The sequence below is a fragment of the Geotrypetes seraphini genome, chromosome 4 (assembly GCF_902459505.1).
Source record: "Geotrypetes seraphini chromosome 4, aGeoSer1.1, whole genome shotgun sequence".
Taxonomy (NCBI): domain Eukaryota; kingdom Metazoa; phylum Chordata; class Amphibia; order Gymnophiona; family Dermophiidae; genus Geotrypetes; species Geotrypetes seraphini.
In genome coordinates this window covers 247,198,245-247,221,869 of record NC_047087.1, presented here as the reverse complement: position 1 = coordinate 247,221,869, position 23,625 = coordinate 247,198,245, and the positions used below count along the sequence as shown (strand labels likewise).

Below are 23,625 nucleotides of genomic sequence, written 5' to 3'. Positions count from 1 at the left end.
ACTGCCATTTTATCTGGCGAACCCAGATCGCTTTTAAGCAGCTTACAGCTGGGTACTGAAGTCGGAGTTGAATCTCCCTTGTTGTTTTTTCGGTAGTAATATATGGAGATGGAACACGATCGTATATTGATAATAGAGGAGCAAAATTCCGTCGGAATATCCAAATAATTGGTGTCAGTAAGGAGGAGCTTCTACTCCATGCATCTGCTCTCTGTGCTTATCAGGCTTCACCCCTGTTTCCAGCAAGTTTTAATGGACATCTAAAGACCACAACAATGAATGTCTGTGAGCTGCAACAATTACCACAGAAACTCTCAGTGCTATTTCAAAAGCAAAGCTCAAGTTGTTCATGTACCTTCTATACTTCTATCCTTTGACCATCAATTACCTGAGCTTGGCAGACTTGTCCTAAGGTAAAGAATCTGTGAATGCTTCAACCTTATACAAAGTATGTTGCACATATTTTTTCATGAAGAGTTGGTAAGAAGCTAAACAGGAAGAATGCATAGAATACTTAAAACATTTTTTCCCCCAAGAGAACCCAAGATTCAATATACTCTTCCTGGGGGCAAAAATCTTTATAAAACCTAGGTTGGCAGACAGGAACAGATGCTGAGGCATATAGTGCTGACTGATTAGGCTGTAAATGAGGCAAGCACTAGAACTGACCATGGTAAGAATTAAGTGAAATCTCTTTGCTTACTACAGCTATTAATTCCATCTCCAAATAGAAACATGATGGCAGATAAAGGCCAAATGGCCCATCTAGCCTGCCTATCCGCAGTAACCATTATCTCTTTCTCTCTCCTGGCTAGTTGACTAAGCCAATCTGCTTTTAGTGGTAGGGAAAGGTTTTCTACTTCTAATAGAGATCTAAAGAGAGAACAGAGAATAAAGTATTATAATGAAAGGGAGAATAAAAGGGAGTGAGTAAGGGGACAAGAGGAGAAAGCAAGAAATTTGTGAATCTGAAAGTTCCCTAATGAATAAGGGGAGTAAAGTAATATTTTGGCAACCCAGAGCTATCCTCCCCTTCCCCTACTTCTGTTCTTCAGTAGACCCAAACAAGCAAGTCACTGGCTGTCTGTGTCTAAGAACGTTAGGTTCTTTTGAGAGTGAATTTGACCACCACAGACTGGTCAGGCCTTACACATAGCTTGACAAAGGAAAACAACAGAAACCCAAATAATTCCACAGTAAAAAATGGAGTACCAAAAAACAAAAGCGAGAACTGTGGAATACAATGTTCTTGAAACGTAGTTTATTGCGAAATCAAGTTCAAAATTCAAGGTAAATACATCCACTTTGAAGAGAAAATAGACCCAGTTGGTAGTGATAGACCGACATGGTCCGTGTTTCAGCTTAGAAGAACCTTCCTCAAGGGTTTAAGTACAGGTCACATTATTTACATATTCATCAGGATGTATACACCAATTAAAATATGAATAAAACTAAAAAGTCACAGTAAAAAGCTCCTTAGAAGGAGGAGATGCCATGAATAAAAATCGAACGGCTCACCTTCTTATCAATAGGATGCATTGGTTGGATGAGGAGGCAACCATCATCATCTATGTCTCCTTCAGGATTTTGTTTATGTCCTGTCCTGCCTTCCTTGGGTGGGGGTGGAAGGGAAGAGTTAAACTGAACTCAGGCTTTTGGTTATTTTTACTCATCAGAAGTTCTGAAGATGACTCTAAAGGGTCTCCAAAGGGGCACGATATGCTCCTTCAGGCACATGACCACAGGGACACATTGGTGGGCCCGAAGATCTTTTAAGGTCCTGAGTTGCACCTTGATGACGTCAGATGCCATCCCTCTGGAACTGCCTTTGCACAGCTGCTTCTCACCATCTCTTCTCCTGGGCTCGTGGGTAGTACCCCCTCCTCCTTGGTACATATTTCTGGTGGAGATAAGTTGGCTTCTTACAATATATTTAGTCTCTCTTTCTCAAGGAAAATAGAGCATTCATATAAAACTTGATGGGTGCGTTAGTCACTTTCCTATTTGTTTTTGTAGTTAGTTTCTTTATTGAAATTTAAATGATTTTTGTTGTGTATACTGCTGTGACCTCTACAAGCCAAGTGGTACATCAAGTTTTAACAAACATAAGAGGTGTATATGTTGGTAAGTGGAGAAATTGGAAAATATGTTCATGTTCCATTAGATTAAAAAAAATATATTCCCAGTTACATGATGAGTTGTTTCTCCACATATCAAGTAATTGTGCTGCAGAGGCCAAAGCAATAATAAAATTCAAGAAAGCAAGGGATAAACACAAAAAAATCCTTTGATACAATGGTTTGAGAGGAAAGTACAGGTAGTAATGAACCCAGAATGGGCACACTAGACAGGTCTTTCAGCCCTTATTTTCATTTCTATGCACTTTTTTCTATTAATTGTTTTCCTTATATAATAGGTAGTGATAAGAAAATGTTAACAGAACTAAGAATTTCTAGGAAATATATTTTTCACATGCAAAGATCTTGAATTCAAGCTTTCAAACTGAAATGTAATGACAATGAATTGAGCTTCATTGACTTGTACATCTTTAGAAATAATCATCCATTTTCAAAACAAAATGCCCTGCTATGGAATAGGAAATTGTTAAATGAAACAGTAGGACTAAATATTCATCTTTCTCAATGGAGAAAGATATGCTCAAAAGATCTAAACAAGGACATTTTTAACATCTGTAAGTGATCTGAAAAAAAAAATAGGAACAAGTGAGGTGGTCAAAACTTACAGACTCTTCAACAACAAAACATTAAACAAAATACAAAGACTAGGGGACAAGTCAAGAAGTAAGAAATATATATATACTGAATCTCACTAACGGCGACTTACAACCTACTCCTAGGAGATCTAAACCTCCATCTCGAAGACCATACCTCTAAGCAAGTAGAAAACCTACTATCTTACCTCGAAGCCTTAACCTACAAGATCTTAGACCCACAAACCACACACGAGAAAGGTCACCAACTAGACATTGCAGCCTTCATGACCCAACAGCTCATTCTACCAGAGATTCAAACCTCAAATGGAAAATGGTCCAGATCCATCTGTTCAGACCATTACACATACACCTTCAATATCAACTGGGCCAAAGGCAAAACCAAAACAAAATCCCAAAGCTTAATCTACAAATCATGTACATATATCGATCCCTCCAAATTCTGGAATAAAACAGACGCTACAATCCAAGAATGTGACCCCAAAGACTTCATCTCACAATGATGCAATATAAATACAACTACCTTAGATGAGCTAGCCCCAATACAATCAAAAACCAGAATCAGCAGACGATCAGACAAATGGTTCGACAATGAACTACTTCTACTCAAAAGACAATGCAGACTAGAAAGAAAATGGAGAAAAAGTAACCAAGAACACACAACAGCATGGAAAAAAACCAACGATACAAACTAAAACTAAAAGAAAAAAGAAAGACATATTACACAAACCAAATAGGCATAGAAGCCCAATCACTAATGTAATGTAATTTAATACAAATAGGAGAAAATATTTCTGTATCAACTCACAACGAGGATCCAGAAATCACTGCTGGAAGATGTAGTAAAAAGAGATTATGTATTTACCCTGGTAAGCTCTTTTCCAGTAGATATGTGAGACATTCTATCACAGTAGGGGTTATTTCCCCATAGTCGCATGCTGCTGCAGAAGGAATCCACTCTGGATTTTTCACTCTGCCTCTGTTGTACTTCACTGGGCTCTCTAGCTCCATCTTCAGTTAATACCCAAGTACAGCCACCCAATACACATGAAGTAGAGGCACCCGTAGTAACAGGATTAAACAAATTGTTTTGTTCAAAAGTAACTAGACAGTACCGTTAACTTCCAACACTGGCTTCAAAGGAGCTCAGAAACTACTTCCTAATAAATTAAAATATATATACATATTCTTCCCAGCCGACAGGCATCCAAAAGTCAACTTGGAGAAGAATAAAACAGATTGAAACAGCAGACAGGCGCAGGAAGGACTGGCTGGGAGTCTAGAATGTCTCACCTATCTACTATCCAGCAAGAGAGCAAAGCCTACAGAAAAAGACACCTGTTTGCCCTCGCCCAAGGAACCACATCTAATAGGGCAACTATGGATCCCAGAAACTGAAGATAAACCTAAGCCGACAAAGTCAGCCGCTCCAGAAGGGGAGAAACTTCGGCACAGGTTCTGCCAGAGGACTACTGGTAGATAGATGTGGCCCACAGCCGAGTTGAAGAGAGTTTCCAGGTATTCCAGCGACTGCGTGATTTTAAGAACATAAGAATAGCCTTACTGGGTCAGACCAATGGTCCATCAAGCGCAGTAGCCCATTCTCATGGTGACCAAGCCAGGTCACTAGTACCTGGCCAAAACCCAAGGTGTAGCAATATTCCATGCTACCGATATAGGGCAAGCAGTGGCTTCCCCTGTCTTTCTCAATAACAGACTAAGGACTTTTCCTCCAGGAACTTGTCCAAACCTTTCTTAAAACGAGCTACGCAATCCGCTCCTACCACATCCTCTGGCAACGCGTTCCAGAGCTTAACTATTCTCTCAGTGAAAAAAAATTCCTCCTATTGGTTTTAAAAGCATTTCCCTGAAACTTCATCAAGTCTGAACAAAAGCATTCTGCAGGCAGAGATGGAGTACACCAACACCGTTGCCATAAAGTCATACAATGCCTCTGTCATGTAACCAAAAAGTTGAGGGGGGAGGGGGAACCACCACCTCACTCTCCAGTGTGCACATTTAAGAGAAACTGGTGCGTGCAACAAAAGACTTTGCCTAAGCAGCTTTAATGCCTAAAACAGCTGCATCATTGTTTCCTGAGGACCACATCCACATGGCAGTCCTGAAAATTCTCTAATACTACACGACCCACACTGAGGAGAGAGGTGAGTGACCAAAATGAACACCTACAAAGATGCAGAAATAGGTCCAGCAAGGCCGCAGACTCAAATAAGTGAATGATCATGAGAGCATTTCCAGGCTCCAAACACCTCAGAGGGATCCACAGATCAAGCACACAGTCCCCTGATCTCCCGCCCCAGAAGTGCTGCACCTGCAAATAAGGGGTCAGCAAGCAAGTCTTCCACATCAGGATCCCCCAGAACAGGGTCAGGCAGTGCAAGCACAGTGACTGGGTGAAGCGAGGGTAAAGCAGCAACGCCACTGAGATGCCATGGAAGCGGATTGGGACTGTGCAGGGGAAGAACACTGGTTCTGAGATTCAGACCACAAAAATTTTAAAAGTCAGAACACCGCATGAACATCCACATGGTAGTGTCTGACAAAAGAATGTAGAGAAGACCAGACTGCCGTCTTACAAATATCCAGAGGAGGCACCAGAGAAAACTCAGCCCAAGAAGCTGCCTGCCCATGAGTAGAATGAGCCTTGAGAAATTCCAGAACAGTCTTTTTCTGAAGAAAATAAGCGGAAGAAATAGTCTCCTTGATCCAGTGCGCAATGGTAGCCTTGGAAGCGCCATCCCCCCTATGAGGATAAGGAGAAAAAGATGATCTGATTTCCTGATCTTCTGGCTGGAGCATAGGAAACAGAGGGTGGGGGGTAAATGGACAATTCTTAGACTGGAAGAACATCACCAGCGGGGTGCCGCAGGGTTCGGTGCTTGGACCCGTGCTCTTCAACATCTTTACAAACGATCTGTACATTGGTACGACGAGTGAGGTGATTAAATTTGCGGACGATACGAAGTTATACAGAGAAGTGAAGACACAGGGGGATTGCGAAGATCTGCAACATGACATAATCAGGCTCCAGAAATGGGCATCGACATGGCAAATGAGGATCAACGTGGATAAGTGCAAAGTGATGCATGTCGGGAACAAAAATCTCATGCACGAATACAGGATGTCCGGGGTGGTACTTGGACAGACCTCCCAGGAAAGGGACTTGGGAGTTCTGATCGACAAGTCCATGAAGCCATCTGCACAATGCGCTGCGGTGGCGAAAAGGGCGAACAGAATGCTAGGAATAATCAAGAAGGGGATCACGAACAGATCAGAGAAGGTTATCATGCCGCTGTACAGGGCCATGGTGCACCCTCACCTGGAGTACTGCGTCCAGCACTGGTCACCATACATGAAGAAGGACATGATACTACTTGAAAGGGTCCAGAGAAGAACGACTAAAATGGTTAAGGGGATGGAGGAGTGAGAGATTAGAGAAGCTGGGCCTCTTCTCCCTTGAAAAGAGGAGACTGCGAGAGGACATGATCGAAACATTCAAAATACTGAAGGGAATAGACTTAGTAGAGAAAGACAGACTGTTCACCCTCTCCAAGGTAGGGAGAACGAGAGGACACTCTCTAAAGTTGAAAGGGGATAGATTCCGTACAAATGTAAGGAAATTCTTCTTCACCCAGAGAGTGGTAGAAAACTGGAATGCTCTTCCGGAGTCTGTTACAGGGGAAAACACCCTCCAGGGTTTCAAGACAAAGTTGGACAAGTTCATGCTAAACTGGTGAGACTGGACTCATTTGGAGCACTGGTCTTGACCTAGGGGCCGCCGAGTGAGCGGACTGCTGGGCAGGATGGACCACTGGTCTGACCCAGCTGCGGCAATTCTTATGTTCTTATGTCCTCTGCAAGTAGGTGCAAAGGACTCGATCGACATACAATTTGCTCTACTGTTTCTGCTCAGATGAACCTGCCTGACTACCCAGGACCGGGAGGACCACAGACTGATTCACATGAAAAGGAGAAACTACCTTTGGCAGAAAGAAAGGAACGGGCCTCAACACTAACCACTCCCTAGAAAAACTCCAGGAAGGGAGACCTTCAAGAGAGAGCCTGCAGCTCTGAAACATGTCTTGCAGAAGTAAAAGCCACTAAGCAGACTGCCTTAAGAGTAAGGCCCTTCAACGTGCAGGCACCCAAAAGCTCAAAGGGGGCGCACAAGACCGGACAGGACCAGATTCAAAACCCAAGAGGGAACAGACAGTTGCACCGAAGGATTGAGCAACTTGGTTGTCTGCAAGAAGCGAACGACATCAGGAATGGCAGTCAGACGCTGACCCCGTAATAACCCACGAAAGGCTGAAAGGGCCACAAGCTGAACCCGGAGAGAAAACCAAGCCAGGCCCCTGTCCAGGCCATCCTGCAGGGAACATAAGAAATTGCCTCTGCTGGGTCAGACCAGAGGTCCATCGCGCCCAGCAGTCCACACCTGCTGGAGACTGAGAGAAGACTGAGGTAATTAGGGAGGGTCACATGATATGTACAGTTCCAAAGCTTTGTCTCAGTCTCCATCTGCCGGTAATGACGAGATATATACCTGCTTGTAAGATCAACCCTATGCAGGTCTGGACAGTTGGTAAAGAAGCCACTGCTGATCTTTCAGTCTTATAAACTTCCACAACTTTCTTATAAGTACACAGTTCAACTTTAGAGAGCTACATCCCACAAAACAGACATGGGGGAAGTCACTGCTTGTCCTAAGATTGGTAGAATGGAATGTTGCTAATATTTGTAATCTGGATAGGCCTGTGTAAACAAGATACAGGGATACTAGATGGACTGATGGTTTAACCCAGTATGGCTGTTCTTATTGCAAAAGAGATACGTAAAGCAGAATGTAAAGGTACAGAGGACAACCAAAATGGTAAAGGTGATGCAATTGCTTTTCTATGAAGGAAGATTAACAGGATAGAACTTTTCTGATTGGAGAAGTGATGGCTGAGGTGCAATATGATAGAGGTCTATAAAATCATGAGGGAGTGAAGAGAGTGGATAGTTAATTTCTGAAAGGGTAAACTGTTCCCTGACTAGGCTTGGAAAAGCCACCGCTTATCTCTGGGTGTAGGCAACAAGGAATGGATCTACTCTTTGAGATCCAGCTGAGTAGTAGTGACGTGAATTGGCCTTTGTCAAGAGACAATGAGCCTTTAGTCTATCCCAGTATTTATTTCTTTAGTTTTTATGCCACTAACTAAACAAAAAAAGAAAAAAAAAACCTTAAGAAAATAATTTAAGTTGGTGTATGATTTTTTTTTTGTTTCCTGAACTGATTTGTACTTGCTTACTTTTTATTTGTGTAATAAATGAATAATCTTATAAATAAATAAATAATAATTTAAAAAGAAATCTATATATAACTCACCTTTCATCATCCATTTCAAGACTGGATTCACTTTCTGAGAGTTGTCGACACAGAGCTTCTCTTCTCTCCATTTCCCTCTGAAGCTTTCTCTGGAGTCGCAAATTCTCTTCTCTCATATGACGCTCCTCTTCTAAATATTGTGCCATTTTTTCTGTATCTAAATTGACAAGAAAAAAAAAATCAAAGTACTTAACCAATTTGTTTATAGTATGTATGAGACATGACCAGCTTTTATATTAAAACTTTGATCTTATTTGTTTTCAATGTTCACATTTTGCTTTTCATTATCTAGAAAATGCACATTATACTTCCAAAACTTGTTCTCATTGTTAAAACAAAACATTTAATAATTTTATATATGGCTGTACCTTACTGTATAATGTAGGTACAAACCTAGCTAGCGTGTAAAGTAGAGCTTGGATCTGTTGGAGAAGCTTGTCCTTGCATGCCTCCAGAAGAAATATTCTGTTCACCTCCATAGGAAAACAGGGGACAAAGTACCTGATACACCCAAAACTCTTATGTCAAATGTGTGTGTATGGGGGGGGAGGGGTTGGCTCTTCTAAAAGTAGCTCACCAAGCCCAGTTTCTGCAGCAACTGGACAAGCTGGTGAACCATCTGGTGTCCCTCCAACTCAGTTTGGGTTCTAATTAACAAATCATCCAGATATGGATGGACTTGAATGCCGAGTCTGCGCAGATGGGCTGCGACTATCAGCATCATCTTGGTGAAGGTTCGAGGTGCCACAGCTAGCCCAAAGAAGCTGCAGAGCCATGAACTGGAAGTGCTGCTCCAAGAAATGAAACCTCAAATATCTCCTGTGCTCTGGGAATAAGGGGATATGCAAGATTGGCCTCTGTTAAATCCAGAGGCTAGAAACTCCCCAGGTGCCACCAATGAGATCACTTACATTACCGGTTCCATCTGGAAGTGCAGGATTTTGAGGACCGCATTGACTGCCTCTCAGGCTCGACGTACCTGGCAGAGACCTCAACCCCCTCCAGTGCCTGCGCAAGCAAACAGGGGGAGGAATACAGTTGGCCCTGATCCTGGATAGACTTCTACAGAGCCATGCAGCCTGTCCTCAAACCTACTAGTGGACAAACCTGGGGCTAGCTATACTCCCAAGGGAACGGTCCCTGAGCTTCCAGTCTGTAAATGCAGGGTGTCCAAGGGGGTGCACTGCAAAGCAGCCAACCCCTTGGAAGTAGACTCTCTGCCTCAGTCTGTAGTCTCACGCAACCAGAGCAGTCCCCTAAAGGGATCCTCTGCAGCATGAATAAATCCACACAAATCAGTGAAAAAGATTGAATTTAAATAAACATAAGCAGATAAGACACACTTCTGTTGTCTTGCACATAGGAAGACAACTGAGGAATTGGAGGGCAGTCTAGAAGTAAGAGAGGAGGAGCAAAAGTATGCAAATGAAACTTCCTACAAGAGATCTCGAGAAAAGGGATTGACTACCCAAGAGTTCAGGAATAGAGTGGGGTTATACAAGAAGGGGTTGTACAAGAAATTTGTTTAAATCCGTACATAGTTTTCTTCTTTGGATTGGAACTTGTATACCATCTTTTTGTAGTTATACAACCATAATCAAGTGGTTTACATATAGGTACTTCAAGCATTTTCCCTATCTGTCCTTGTGGGCTCACAATCTTTCTAACCTAGGGCAGTGGAGGATTAAGTAAGTTACCCAGGGTCACAGGGAGCAGCATGGGGTTTGAATCCACAACCTCAGGGTGCTGAGGCTGTAGCTCTAACCACTGCACCACACTCTCCTCCTCTTCTAAGTGACATTTACCAGTATATCATATTTTTTCTCTCCCTCCTCCAAACTCCCCCCCCCCCAAACCATCGGCCTTTACTCTACGGAAAAGTCTACAAATAAAGAAACATGAGAAAAGTGTCCTTACGCTGTAGCTGTGCAGCCCGTAGCTGTTTCTTTAACCTCTCAACTTCATTCTTTAAAAATCTGATGTGCCGCATCATATTTTCTGGTGAGTCTATCTCCATTGATATGTCTCTTGGAGATGGTGGGGCAGAAACTGGCTGGTCTAACTTCTCCTGTAAAATTCTAAATAAAAAATCTCAATCAGCCTTTTTCCACAGAAAGACAAGATTTGAGGATACATGCACCTATAACTATTTACTTGAAGCAGCAGAGAAATCATGATATCAGATTATACTAAGACAACCCAAACCCTTATTCCTAATTCTTTAAATTCAATAGGAATTTCATCTTTACACATGCATAATACATCTATTTTAATATCATTAAGCAATATAACATTTGCCCTGACACCAGCTTGCCTGTCTAAACATGCAGATTCTTCTTAAAAAAAAACAGATAAGCATATCCAAAGTATACAACACCTTTCAACCACATGACATTTATTGGTTAATACAACCCCTCTTTAATACTCAAAAAATAAAAAGATTTAAGGTATTAAGGCAAATGAAACAAGCTCCACATAGAATTGGTAACCAGACTATACATAAATATGGTGAAAGCACTAGTAGCATTAAAGTGAGCCCTAAGTTGATTTTTAAACTCGACCTCAAGATACAGAATTGCATTTGTCAATTTTTCATATGCCAGGAACCTACTAGGCACCTCCTTATATAAGCCCGCTGCAGGGCTAACATGGGATGGGGGAAAGACCTTGTGGAACAGGGATGGGGTGTTGGTCCCCCTGGTAAATAAAGTTTAAGTGTGTGTGTCAGGTCAGCTCTACAACAGCCATCAAGCCACTCACCCTTCCACCCTCATTCCATCCACAACCTTATTACTTCCTCCCCTCTTTTCATCTGTCCTGCTATACCACTTATTACTCAGCTTGTAAATGCTTTGGTCCTCTAATGAGGCCACACACACAGTATCTAAACAGGTCTCACCCCACCAGGGGTACCTGGCTCTTCCTTCAGGCCACACATGCCAATCTCACTACTGCTTTTCCTTGAGCTATACTGGAAGACCTTAGACTCCTCCTCCTTCTCCATCTCCATCATTCTACTTGTGTGATTGCTTCTTCTCTTTCCTTTTGCACAAGCTGATGCATTGCAATTTCCCATTCCAGACAAAAAAAGGACCCGATGGACTACATTAATAAAGATAATATTTAAAAAGCTATATTCTAAAGTGGTAGCCTAATTTTTAATGTGCTGTGACATATTGAAAAAACAGTGGTACGCAATCACGGTGATATTTGGAAATTATAAATTATTATAGTGTTTCAACGTAGAAGGTGATTTAAAGGTGACAAGAAAATGTTTGAGATATATAAATGAAATGTGCAAATGCGATAGAAAGTGACGTGGATGCCTAGAACATTAATGTGCACATCTATGTAAAGAAATATATAGTAGTGGTATCAGAAATTCACAAATATCTGGGTAAGCATATATTTAAAAATACTGCAAGTGCAAAAATGAAGGTTAGAAATACATCGCATAATGAGAAAACCATCCTACCATATAGTTGGAAAATTTATCAAAATAGATAGATATGAGACAAAATATTTCCAACTGCCAAAACAAATTACCAAGTAAATCGGCATTACCAAACATATATAAATTAGTATTACCGTATTTTCGCGGATATAACGCGCACCATTGTAAAACGCGCACAGGGGTATAGCGCGCAGAAATCACGATGATATGTACAAAAACTTTTCTATACCGCACTCAGGCATATAACGCGCATGCTGCCCGACTCTCCTCTGGCCACCCCGACTCTCCTTTCGCTCTCCCCGACTCTCCTCTGGCCACCCCGACTCTCCTTTCGCCCTCCCCGACTCTCATCTGGTTGCCCCGACTCACCCTGACTTTCGGTGCACTGCCCCGACTCTCCTCTGGTTGCCCCGACTCACCGTTCACCCGCCCTGACTTTCGGTGCACTGCCCCGCCTCTCCGTGCCTGTCCCCCTTGAAGTCCTGTCCCCCCTTGAAGGTCTGCCTGTCCCCCCTTGAAGTCCTGTCCCCCTTGAAGGTCTGCCTGTCCCCCTTGAAGATCTGCCTGTCCCCCCTTGAAGTCCTGTCCCCATCCTGAAAGCCTGATGCCCCCCCTCGACGTCCGATTCTTCTCCCCCCTCGGCAGGACCACTCGCACCCCCACCCCGAAGGACCGCCGACTCCCCGAAAATATTGGGCCAGGAGGGAGCCCAAATCCTCCTGGCCACGGCGACCCCCTAACCCCACCCCGCACTACATTACGGGCAGGAGGGATCCCAGGCCCTCCTGCCCTCGACGCAAACCCCCTCCCCCCAACGACCGCCCCCCCCCCAAGAACCTCCGCCCGTCCCCCAGCCGACCCGCGACCCCCCTGGCCGACCCCCACGACACCCCCACCCGCCTTCCCCGTACTTTGTGTAGTTGGGCCAGAAGGGAGCCCAAACCCTCCTGGCCACGGCGACCCCCTAACCCCACCCCGCACTACATTACGGGCAGGAGGGATCCCAGGCCCTCCTGCCCTCGACGCAAACCCCCCTCCCTCCAACGACCGCCCCCCCCAAGAACCTCCGACTGACCCGCGACCCCCCTGGCCGACCCCCCCACCCCCCTTCCCCGTACCTTTGGAAGTTGGCCGGACAGACGGGAGCCAAACCCGCCTGTCCGGCAGGCAGCCAACGAAGGAATGAGGCCGGATTGGCCCATCCGTCCTAAAGCTCCGCCTACTGGTGGGGCCTAAGGCGCGTGGGCCAATCAGAATAGGCCCTGGAGCCTTAGGTCCCACCTGGGGGCGCGGCCTGAGGCACGGATGGGCCAATCCGGCCTCATTCCTTCGTTGGCTGCCTGCCGGACAGGCGGGTTTGGCTCCCGTCTGTCCGGCCAACTTCCAAAGGTACGGGGAAGGGGGGGGGGGGGGCCGGCCAGGGGGGTCGCGGGTCGGTCGGAGGTTCTTGGGGGGGGGGCGGTCGTTGGAGGGAGGGGGGTTTGCGTCGAGGGCAGGAGGGCCTGGGATCCCTCCTGCCCGTAATGTAGTGCGGGGTGGGGTTAGGGGGTCGCCGTGGCCAGGAGGGTTTGGGCTCCCTTCTGGCCCAACTACACAAAGTACGGGGAAGGCGGGTGGGGGTGTCGTGGGGGTCGGCCAGGGGGGTCGCGGGTCGGCTGAGGGACGGGCGGAGGTTCTTGGGGGGGGCGGTCGTTGGGGGGAGGGGGTTTGCGTCGAGGGCAGGAGGGCCTGGGATCCCTCCTGCCCGTAATGTAGTGCGGGGTGGGGTTAGGGGGTCGCCGGGGCCAGGAGGGTTTGGGCTCCCTCCTGGCCCGATATTGTTGGGGAGTCGGCGGTCCTTCGGTGTGAGGGTGCGAGTGGTCCTGCCGGGGGGGGGGATGTATCGGACGTCGGGGAGTCGGCCGGGCAAGAGGGCTTGGGCTCCCTCTTGCTCCGATTGTGGATGCGGGTGCGGGTGGGAGCGCGTGCGAGCGGTCGTTCGGGGTGGGGGTGCGAGCGGTCCTGCTGGGGGGGTGAATCGGGCGTCGGGCGGGGTGGGAACTATGTTTAAAAACTTTTCTATACCGCGCTCAGGCATATAACGCGCGAGGGGTATGCGCGGTACGTAAAATCACGTATAACGCGCGCGTTATATCCGCGAAAATACGGTACACAATATTAATGAATTTTATCTATAGCAAATCGACACACAAAAAGCAATGATCATGACTGATATATAATAGTGGTAATTTTAGATGCCATAATTAAAGAGAGAGAAAAACCAATCTGTCTAACCCAAACCATTCCTAGAGAAGGGCAGGCAGGAGAACACGCAGGTTAGTTATAATTAGACTAACTTAGACAGCAGAACACTGGTGCACCGTCTGTGCAGCAACTCCCTCCCGGTCCTGGTTAGCCTCTTCTTTCCTCCTCTCTAGCTACATGCAGTACACAAGGCCACAGGAGAGAGAAGGTTCTTTTTGCTTGTCACACAGCAAGCGCTAGTAGATCATGTGACCAGCATGACCTCAGCTGACCTCTACTGGCACATATAACTGGCACTGCTCACTGCTGCAGCATCAGTTCTAGAGAGTTGTGCAGGGACAGAAATCTCACCCGTCCCCGCCCATCCCTATAAACTTCAGAAATAGTTATTTCATTTAATTATGCTGCTGAATTAAAGGCTCTGGTAGAGACCCATTTACAAATAAGCAAAGACACTTTATTAATTTGAAAATATTAATTGGGACGAATAGATACTTTGTAAACGGGTTTCTACCAGAGCCTCTAATGTAAATATAAAATATAAAAACTCAGCTGATGAGAACCCCCAAGCTGTCAGCTGAGGACTTCCTTTGCAGTTGGCCAGGGGTCCCTTTTGCCAAGCTTGGCAGGCAGCAGTAGCATCCCTGAGTCAAAGATGCTGGCACCTCAGTGGCTCATGGATGCTGTCAGCGACTGCTGTGCTTGGTGGAGGGGAGTTCTGGCAGTCTCTAGTGGAGGCCCTCTGATGGCAATGCTTGGGGATCCCTACCTGCCACAGCAAGGGTCAGCAAGTACTTCAACACTGTAGAAATAAAACTAGAAATGCATTTCCTTTTCTTTTGGACACAATACAAAGACATCTGCTATATACATGTCCCAAAGCTAACATATTTTAGTCAATAAATTCCATTTTTTACCTTTGTTGTCTGGAGACTTATTTTTCCATAAAGTTGGTTCCAGTTTCTATTTTCCGCTTTCCCATCTTCTGTAAATTCTTCTGTTGCTGTCCATTGGTTCCTCCTACCATGGTCCAGCATTTATCACTCTCTCATCCCCAGGACCATGTGCAGCATCTTTTACCCCTGCCCACCAGCCCCATGCCCAACATTTCTCCTTCTATCACCCCTCTCCAGCACCAAGCCACATCTCTCCCTCCATTCCCTTCACCACTATGTCCAACATTCCTCCCACATGCATCCATTTCAATGTCCCACTGTTCCTTTTCTACCACAACATTTTTCCCTCTCATCTTTCTCTTCCCTATCATCTGTACCTCACTCCCTCCCTAAAACCAAAAATTCTTTCTTCCATTCCCCGTGTACAAGACCATCTCTCTTTCCCTCTCACACACCCACTTCTCCCTTTCCATTCCCTCCCCCACCTCAGTATCTCTTTCCCTCCCTTCCTCCATCCTCTCTCCCAAGTTCATGCCTTGTGTCCAAAAATGCACTCCCTTCCCCCCTTTTATGTCCCGCGTTTGCCTCCCATGTTCGACCCCCTTCTATCACACATTTGCCTCTCACATTCAACCCCCTTCTGTTCCACATTTGCCTCCCACGTTCGACCCCTTCTGTGTCCTGCGTTTGCCTCTCACGTTCGTGTCCAGCTCTCATCTTCCAGCAAATTACCTTATCAGTAACTTTCTCTTTATCATACAAATGGACCTCAGAGTAATACATGCACATTTTTCACTAATGTGCTATTATACTGGAAAATATGGGAAGCATATTTAGACAAAAAGAGAGAAAAGAAACCAAGTCATTTACACATGCTATAAAATTCTGAACAGGCCAATGATTTCTTTTTGGCTGCAGATAAAAGTGTAGTAGCCATGTTAGTCCATTTTAAAGATTAATAAACAAACAAAATAATAATTAAATAATGAAAAAGAAAGTGATACATTTTTACTGGACTAACTTAAGTCATCTAGTAGTCAACTAGTAGTTTTCAGAGGCCGAAATTTCTTTCCCTTCTTAGATCAAGAAGACTATATTTTCCATTAATACAAAATAACAGAAACCCCTAACTACACTGTTGTAACCCTGACCTTAACTCGGGGTGGTGGTAGGGGGGATGCCGCACCCATAAAGGAAAAGTCGTAGAATAGCACATGAAGGAACGGCAGGTAATATAAAATGCTCTTATCGGTCACTAGCCTCGTGCAGTTTCCTGGCGCTCTAAAGCCAAGTTGAGTACCCACTGTTACCTAATTGGCCACAGTGCTGCCCAACATCCAACTCCGCCATTGTCAGGCTTCGGCGCCTGCGCAATCATAGCAAACGAGCAAGTTGTTGCGCTTTTCACATTTCTAGCCAATTATACGGTTCTCTACTTCGCCCTGCAGCAGCACACGTAGCTGACCGAAGTCTTCTTCCCCCATGGTCAGAGCTGATGTCGGATGGAAGGCTTTGCGTCAGTCACGTGCAGGGCTCATTGCCCTACATGCTGCACGTAACTGACGCAAAGCCCTCCCTCCAACGTCAGCACTGACATCGGGGAAGACTTCCGGTTGGCTATGTGTGCTGCTGCAGGGCAGGTAGGAAAATAAGACGAGCCTCGCTGCTCGAGTTGCATCCAACCCCGCGGGATCCCTGAGACCATGAGGGGGATCCCCACGGGATCCCCAAGACCCGAGGTGGCATCCCCATGGGATCCCCGCGACCTGAAGGGGGAACCCGCAGGATTCCCACCGTCCCCATTCAGCTCTCTAGTCTAGAACTCCAAGTGCCACCGGATGATTTCTTTTCCAGGCTGTTCAGCTGCTGCCATGCCCCTCCCACCCTCCCTGAAATGGCGAAAACTAGATAAAAGACGACAGTGGAAAAAGCTGCCTGGACACCTGACGGGTGTGCCAAAAGGAGGACATGTCCAGGGAAACCCGGATTTATGGTAACCTTAATTGGAGTACTCAACTCAGAAAACGTTACCAAGACTGTAAACAGAAAAAAATGAAGCATGGTAGGGTCAGGCTGTCTTTAAATGTAGAGCACACAGAGGGAAAATTGTGGGAAGTCCTCCCATCTACACCACCCTGGTCCTATCTATACCATCCTCCCATCTACACCACCCTGGTCCTATCTATACAATCCACATTCTCACAGCCAGTCCTCTACAGACCATCGTCCTGAGCTGCATGTTCCCTCTGCCGCGATCTTGCCCCTGACGTCAGAAGAGGGGCGGGACCACAGCATAGGGAACATGCTGATGAGGAAGATGGCAGCCTGCAAGGATTGCTACAGCACCGGCGATCCTCTCTGCAGGCTGCAGTTATAAGCTGAAACTTCAGGAGGTCAGGGGGAAGTTGGGGGAACATGCAGGCCTTCGGGGAGGGGGGCCGTGGTGTAGAAGTACACAGAAGGAGGGAAGGGGGGGAGGTTCAAAGAGATGTGCATATACCGGCCGGGGGTGTGGGGGAAGAGGTGAAGAAATAATGGGTCTAAAAACAGAGGAGAGAGAGATGGTGAACAATGGGATTTAGAGAAGGAAGGAACAGAAAGGGAGAGAAGTTGGACACAAGGGATGGTGTGGAAGGGGGGTGGGGGATAGAAATACTGGATAGGAGGGTAGTTGAGAAGAGAAATGGAGATCTGGTGGGCCCTGGGGTGGTGGGGAAGGAAGGAGAGATGCTGGATGAAGGGTAGTTGAGAAAAGGAGAGATGGTGTATCTGGGAATGGTGGGGCCCATCGCTGCAGCTGCGGGGGGATGGAGATGAAAAAAAAGGAAAGATGCCAGACCTCCGGGGGAGGGAAGTGAAACGGAATGGGAGGACAGAGATGGAATATGGATGGTTAGCATGGAGAAAGAAGAAAGAAGGAGACTTGATCAGAAGACAACCAAAGCCTGGGCCCAACATTATTTCAATAATGACCAGACAACAAAAGGTAGAAAAATAATTTTATATTCTGTTTTGTGATTACAATATGTAGATTTGAAATGTGTATCCTGCCAGAGCTGGTGTTAGACCGCGAATGTGAGCTAGGATTTAACAGAGAGAGGAAAAGTCTTTTTTGTTTATTTTGTTTACACCACAGCGCCAGAGAGGGCAAAGGGGGTGAAGAGGCTATAAAATAAACCCCACCAGGATGTTTGAAAAAAAAAAAAACAAAGCACCCAATTGGGCAGGAAAATTGAATCGAAAAATCGATTCAGTAGGCTGAGGCAGCCTTCAGAAGTGGCGCCCGCCCACATAGCAGCACGCTTGTGCACCACTGGCCCTGATGTGCCAGTAATCAGCAGGCAGCAGCCCTGCGAAGCACCAGCGACTGGCCCAATAAGGGAAGTGTCCGGGCCCAGGCATTAGCGCGTTTGTGCGCTGCGGGCCCCAACAAGCAGTAGGCAGTCATCCACCGACCTTCAACATTTAAAGGTACCGCCGGGGGGGGGAGGGGGGGCTGGGACAGAATTTAACGGTGCTGGGGGGCTAGGATTGAATTTAAATGTGCTGGGGGGTATGTAAAAATGATGATTGATTGGGGGGGGTTGGTCTGGAATTTAAAGGTACTGGAGGAATGTAGGGGATGATTTATGGTACTGGGGGCATGTGGTATGGGGGGATGATTTAAGGTACTAGGGGCATCTGGGGGTATGAGGGATGATTTAAGGAATATGGGGGATAATTTAAGGTACGGGGGCATGTGGTTGTATGGGGGGATGATTTAAGGTACTGGGGGCACGTGGGGGTATGGGGGATGATTTAAGGTACAGGGGGGGTATGGGGGATGATTTAAAGTACTGGGGGGGGGCTTGCCTGCCTGCCACTAGGCCTGCCTACCTGTCACTAGGCCACTAGGCTTGCCTGCCTGTCACCAGGCCTGCCTGCCTGTCACTAGGCCAGCCTGCTCTGTGCCCTGCCCACCACTAGACCACCAGAAGTGGGGGAGGCACGGTACAGAGCCTGGCAGGGAGAATTTAGTTCAGAATGGTTTTTTTCTTGTTTTCCTCCTCTAAATCTAGGGTGCGTCTTATGGTCAGGTGTGTCTTATGGAGCAAAAAATACGGTGTCTAAAAACAAGTCTTGAGGCTTAAAGTCTCCGCCAATAATCAGTAGCATACTTATATAATCTAGTCTCTGAAGAATTCTGGTGAGTAATGACCAGGAGCAAAATATTTAAGAAAATGTATTTTTGGGCGCTGAATTTAGTGTGTACTAAATACCATCTTCCTTCTGTATCAGTTTTATGGGATATTATCTTTTCCCTTTGATATGCTGATATGACCCATTACTATTAGGGGGGTGGGGTCAGGGGCGGAGCTTGGGCGGGGGTACTCGTTTGATATTTGTTAGACTTAGGGGGTACTTGGCTTGCAGAAGTTGAGAAACTCTGTATTATATTACAGAACTATCACATATAGGGATCCAAGATGGCAAGGACAGACACGAGACACGGAACTCTCCCTTAACGTCAATCTGTTAGCCCCTTTCTCCTTACCTGAAAATATTTTTCGATTGGCAAGTTTCTTCGGTGAGCAATTGCAGATTTTATCTAGAGATGGGAAAAGGAAGGGAGCTACCTGGTCAATTCCTCTGGTGCCCAGGAGCTCCAAAAATCTAATAGATGGGATGACCCCGCATCAAGTGAAGGGAACATTTCTTAATATGGGAGGCACGCCAAACTCAATGGCGAGTCTTAGTTCAGATCAGGTTTTCCTCAGCCTGATCCAGGGACAGGCTCCTCTCCAACCCGGAATAGAGAGCCCCATGGAGAGTATGACAATGTAGTTTGCCCAAGGAGATCGGCAACTGCTAAACACTGAAGGAGCAGTGGGTGGAGAGTTTGAAAGAGGAGAAGATCCCACTGGGGCCCTGACATCGGCTCTCACCATGAAGACAGGAGAAATTCCATCTTCCATTGGCAGAAGTGACCAGTTTGGAGAATTGGTTAAGCCTGCTGTGGTCAATATGGACGAACTGTGCAGAGCTATTGAAGTCATGGACTCCAACCTCAGAAAGGCAGTGACTATGGTAAGAATTGATTGTGCTTCTATCAGCTTCCAGGTAAATATCCATTGTGAAATGTTACAAAAACAAAGTGAGAGTTTAAAAAGACATGAAGAACAAATTAATCAAATTAAAATCTTAGAACTGGATATTGTTAAGGAAAGAGCTTATATTCAGAAAAAGTTGGACTATATGGAGAACAAACAGAGAAGGAATAATTTGAGACTTTTAAACTTTCTTAAATCCCCAGTAATATCTGCAAATGAAATGATCCGGAGATACTTGGAAGAAACTTTCTCCCTCTTTTACTAATGCATATAACAAGTTTTAGCACCAGCAGTGGCAGTAACTGCTCTGATACTCATAGGAATTCTATGAGTAGTGGAGCGGTTACCGCTGCTGCCAGCATTAAAACCTGCGCTACGCATTAGTAAAAGAGGGGTTTTGTTAATACCAGCGTAAAGTTTACCACCTATAATTAGGGCACAGTATATCTTTTTAGGGAACAGTGGAAAAGTGGGAATAGAAGGAGATTAAATGAATTTGACTAATTTTCTGGAGAATTCACTTGAAGTAACAACTGAAAGATCTACTCTCAGTGACATTTGCCTTGGAGTTTGATAGGGATTTAATATTTAGACCTACTTTAGACATATGAATGATTAATTTTTTGGTTCGATAATTACGAGTGTTTCCCAATTTATCTCAAGTGACACAAAAAAGAAAAGATTTCCTGATATATAGACCAAGGGTTCAAGCCTTAGGGGAATCCTTTGTGTCCTGTGAAATGCTGTATTTCATTAGAAGGGAAAAATAATCTTTTTTTCAAACCAAAATAATTATTGGAATTTATTGTGGCTAAAGAGGGAGGGGGAATGACTATCGGTCAAATAACATCGCCCACAGTGTAACGAACCAGCTGTCGGAAATTGTTTTTTAAGGCTGTCTTCTAGATTTATTTCATTTCTATTTTCTTTTTCCAATTCCTGGATCTCTTAATTAGTGGACTAAATGAGTGTATTTTTCTTAAAATTATTTTGTTTGATTTTACATTTAGTGAATTTCATTTTCTAAATCTGTATTCAAGTAAAGTTTGCTTGTTTGTATTTGAAAAGTTAATAAATAATAAAATTATCGTTTGACCTAGGGAATCGTGGAAAAATTTTGAAACATTAAGTGAGCCATGAACAGAAAAAGTTTGGGAACCATTGTGCTACCTCCTTGCAGAACCATAGTTTTTCTTTTCCTTCTGCTTTTATTTCATTTACTTTATTAAAGATCCATTGCACATTTTAAAGCTCTTTTCACTTCACTATCTCCACCCTAATGCCTCCCCTTTCAAATACTGTCTGATTTTACTGAAGTCAGCATATTTGACATCCAGTACTTTGAGCTTTGTGTGTCCAGAAACTGGACCATACCATATTGTTAATCACTATTTCCCAGGTAGGTCCTTATCCAACTGTGAGCACTTGCCACTTCCTTCATGGGTTTTGTCACCATTTGCTGAATAAAACTCCTTGGAAGGCATCTATTATCTCTTTTGATTTTCAATTCTGCAAATGGGATGTTCCAGTTCACATCTGATAGGGTGAATCTCATACCAATAGCTGGAGTACCTTTGCGCAGAAGCTATGGAGAGGGTACGTTTAAGGAAGATAGTGTACATGTTGCCTTTATAAAAACAGAAGTGACATTTGTACCTGGCATTCTTTTCAGTACAGGTAATAGAAACGGCAGATAAGGGCCATGGCCCATCTAGTCTGCCCACCCCAATGACCCTCCCCTACCTTTCTCTGTGAATAGATCCCACGTGTCTATCCCATTTGGCCTTAAAATCAGGCACGCTGCTGGCCTCAATAACCTGAAGTGGAAGACTATTCCAGCGATCAACCACCCTTTCAGTGAAAAAGAATTTCCTGGTGTCCCCGTGCAGTTTCCCGCCCCTGATTTTCCACGGATGCCCCCTTGTTGCTGCGGGACCCTTGAAAAAGAAGATATCTTCTTCCACCTCGATGCGGCCCGTGAGATACTTAAATGTCTCGATCATGTCACCCCTCTCTCTGCGTTCCTCGAGTGAGTGCAGCTGCAACTTATCCAGCCGTTCCTCGTACGGGAGATCCTTGTGTCCCGAGACCATCCGGGTGGCCATTCTCTGGACCGACTCCAGTCTCAGCACATCCTTACGGTAATGCGGCCTCCAGAATTGCACACAGTATTCCAGGTGGGGCCTCACCATGGATCTATACAATGGCATAATGACTTCAGGCTTACGGCTGACGAAATTCCTGCGAATGCAACCTATGATTTGCCTTGCCTTGGATGAAGCTTGCTCCACTTGATTGGCAGTCTTCATGTTCTCACTGACGATCACCCCTAAGTCTCGTTCTGCTTCGGTTCTTGTTAGGATCTCGCCATTAAGGGTGTAAGTCTTGCATGGATTTTGGCTGCCCAGGTGCATGACTTTGCATTTTTTGGCATTGAAGCTGAGTTGCCAGGACCTAGACCAACGCTCCAGTAGGAGTAGGTCGTGCATCATGTTGTCGGACATTAAATTTATGTCTGTTGTGCTTTTGCCCACTACATTGCTTAGCTTGGCGTCATCGGCGAATAATGTTATTTTACCTCGCAGCCCTCCTGCCAAGTCTCTTATAAAGATGTTGAATAGGATCGGGCCCAGGACCGAGCCCTGCGGCACTCCACTGATTACCTCCGTCATTTCGGAGGGGGTGCCGTTCACCACTACCCTCTGAAGCCTACCTCCAAGCCAGTTCCCAACCCATTTTGTCAATGTGTCGCCCAATCCTATAGAACTCATCTTGCTCAGCAACCTGCGGTGTGGTACGCTATCGAATGCTTTACTGAAGTCCAGGTATACAATGTCCAGAGACTCCCCAACATCCAGCTTCCTCGTCACCCAGTCAAAGAAGCTGATCAGGTTGGATTGGCAGGATCTCCCCTTAGTAAATCCATGTTGACAAGGATCCCGTAGATTCTCCTAATGCCTTTGTACAGAACCATGGTGAGGCCTCATCTGGAGTACTGCGTACAATTCTGGAGGCCACATTACTGCAAAGATGTGCTGAGAATTGAGTCGGTACAGCGAATGGCCACCAAGATGGTCTCGGGGCTCAAAGATCTATCATACGAAGAAAGGCTGAACGAATTGCGGCTATACTCTCTCGAGGAACGAAGAGAGAGAGGGGGCATGATTGAGACGTTTAAGCATGTCACTGGTCGCATCAAGGTAGAAGATAATGTTTTCCTTCTTAGGGGACCCTCAACCACAAGAGGACACCCGCTGAAAATAAAGGGCGGGAAGTTTCATGGCAACACCAGGAAGTACTTCTTCACTGAAAGAGTGGTGGACAGCTGGAATAGGCTCCCAGTACAGGTGGTTGAGGCCAGCAGCGTGCAAGTTTTTAAGATCATTTGGGAAAGGGTCATCAGAGAGCAATTAACTAGGGGGGTGGGTCAATGGAGTGGGCAGACTCGATGGGCCTTGGCCCTTTTCTGCCGTCACTTTCTATGTTTCTATGTTAATTAGCATTTGATTAGAGTTTCCATTAGTTTGCACACTATTGATGTGAGACTCACCGGTCTGTAGTTTGCTGTCTCCATCTTGGAGCCTTTCTTGTGGAGTGGAATGACGTTAGCCGTCTTCCAGTCCAACGTGACGTTACCCATACTAAGGGAGAGATTGAAGAGCGCGGATAGCGGTTCCGCCAAGACATCACACAACTCCCTGAGCACCCTGGGGTGTAGGTTGTCAGGCCCCATTGCCTTGTTAACCTTAAGCTTTGACAGCTCGCAGTAGACACCCCTGGGTGTAAACTTGAAATTACTAAACGGGTCATCTGCGTCA

General features: G+C 45.6%; 1 protein-coding gene across 2 annotated transcripts in view; it reads right to left on the bottom strand.

The window, feature by feature from the left end:
• Positions 1 to 23,625, bottom strand: part of CCDC6 (coiled-coil domain containing 6) — a 119,361-nt gene that overhangs the window by 29,955 nt on the left and 65,781 nt on the right. The window contains exons 5-7 of one of the 2 annotated variants that reach the window (XM_033942391.1): positions 10,041 to 10,201; positions 8,124 to 8,280; positions 1,434 to 1,900 (exon numbers count right to left, since the gene is read on the bottom strand). In XM_033942391.1, coding sequence (XP_033798282.1) covers positions 1,666 to 1,900; positions 8,124 to 8,280; positions 10,041 to 10,201 — 553 coding nt within the window. In that variant the 3' untranslated portion in view covers positions 1,434 to 1,665. Of the gene's footprint in view, positions 1 to 1,433; positions 1,901 to 8,123; positions 8,281 to 10,040; positions 10,202 to 23,625 lie in introns of those variants that run through there. The other variant, XM_033942390.1, reaches the window with a different exon arrangement.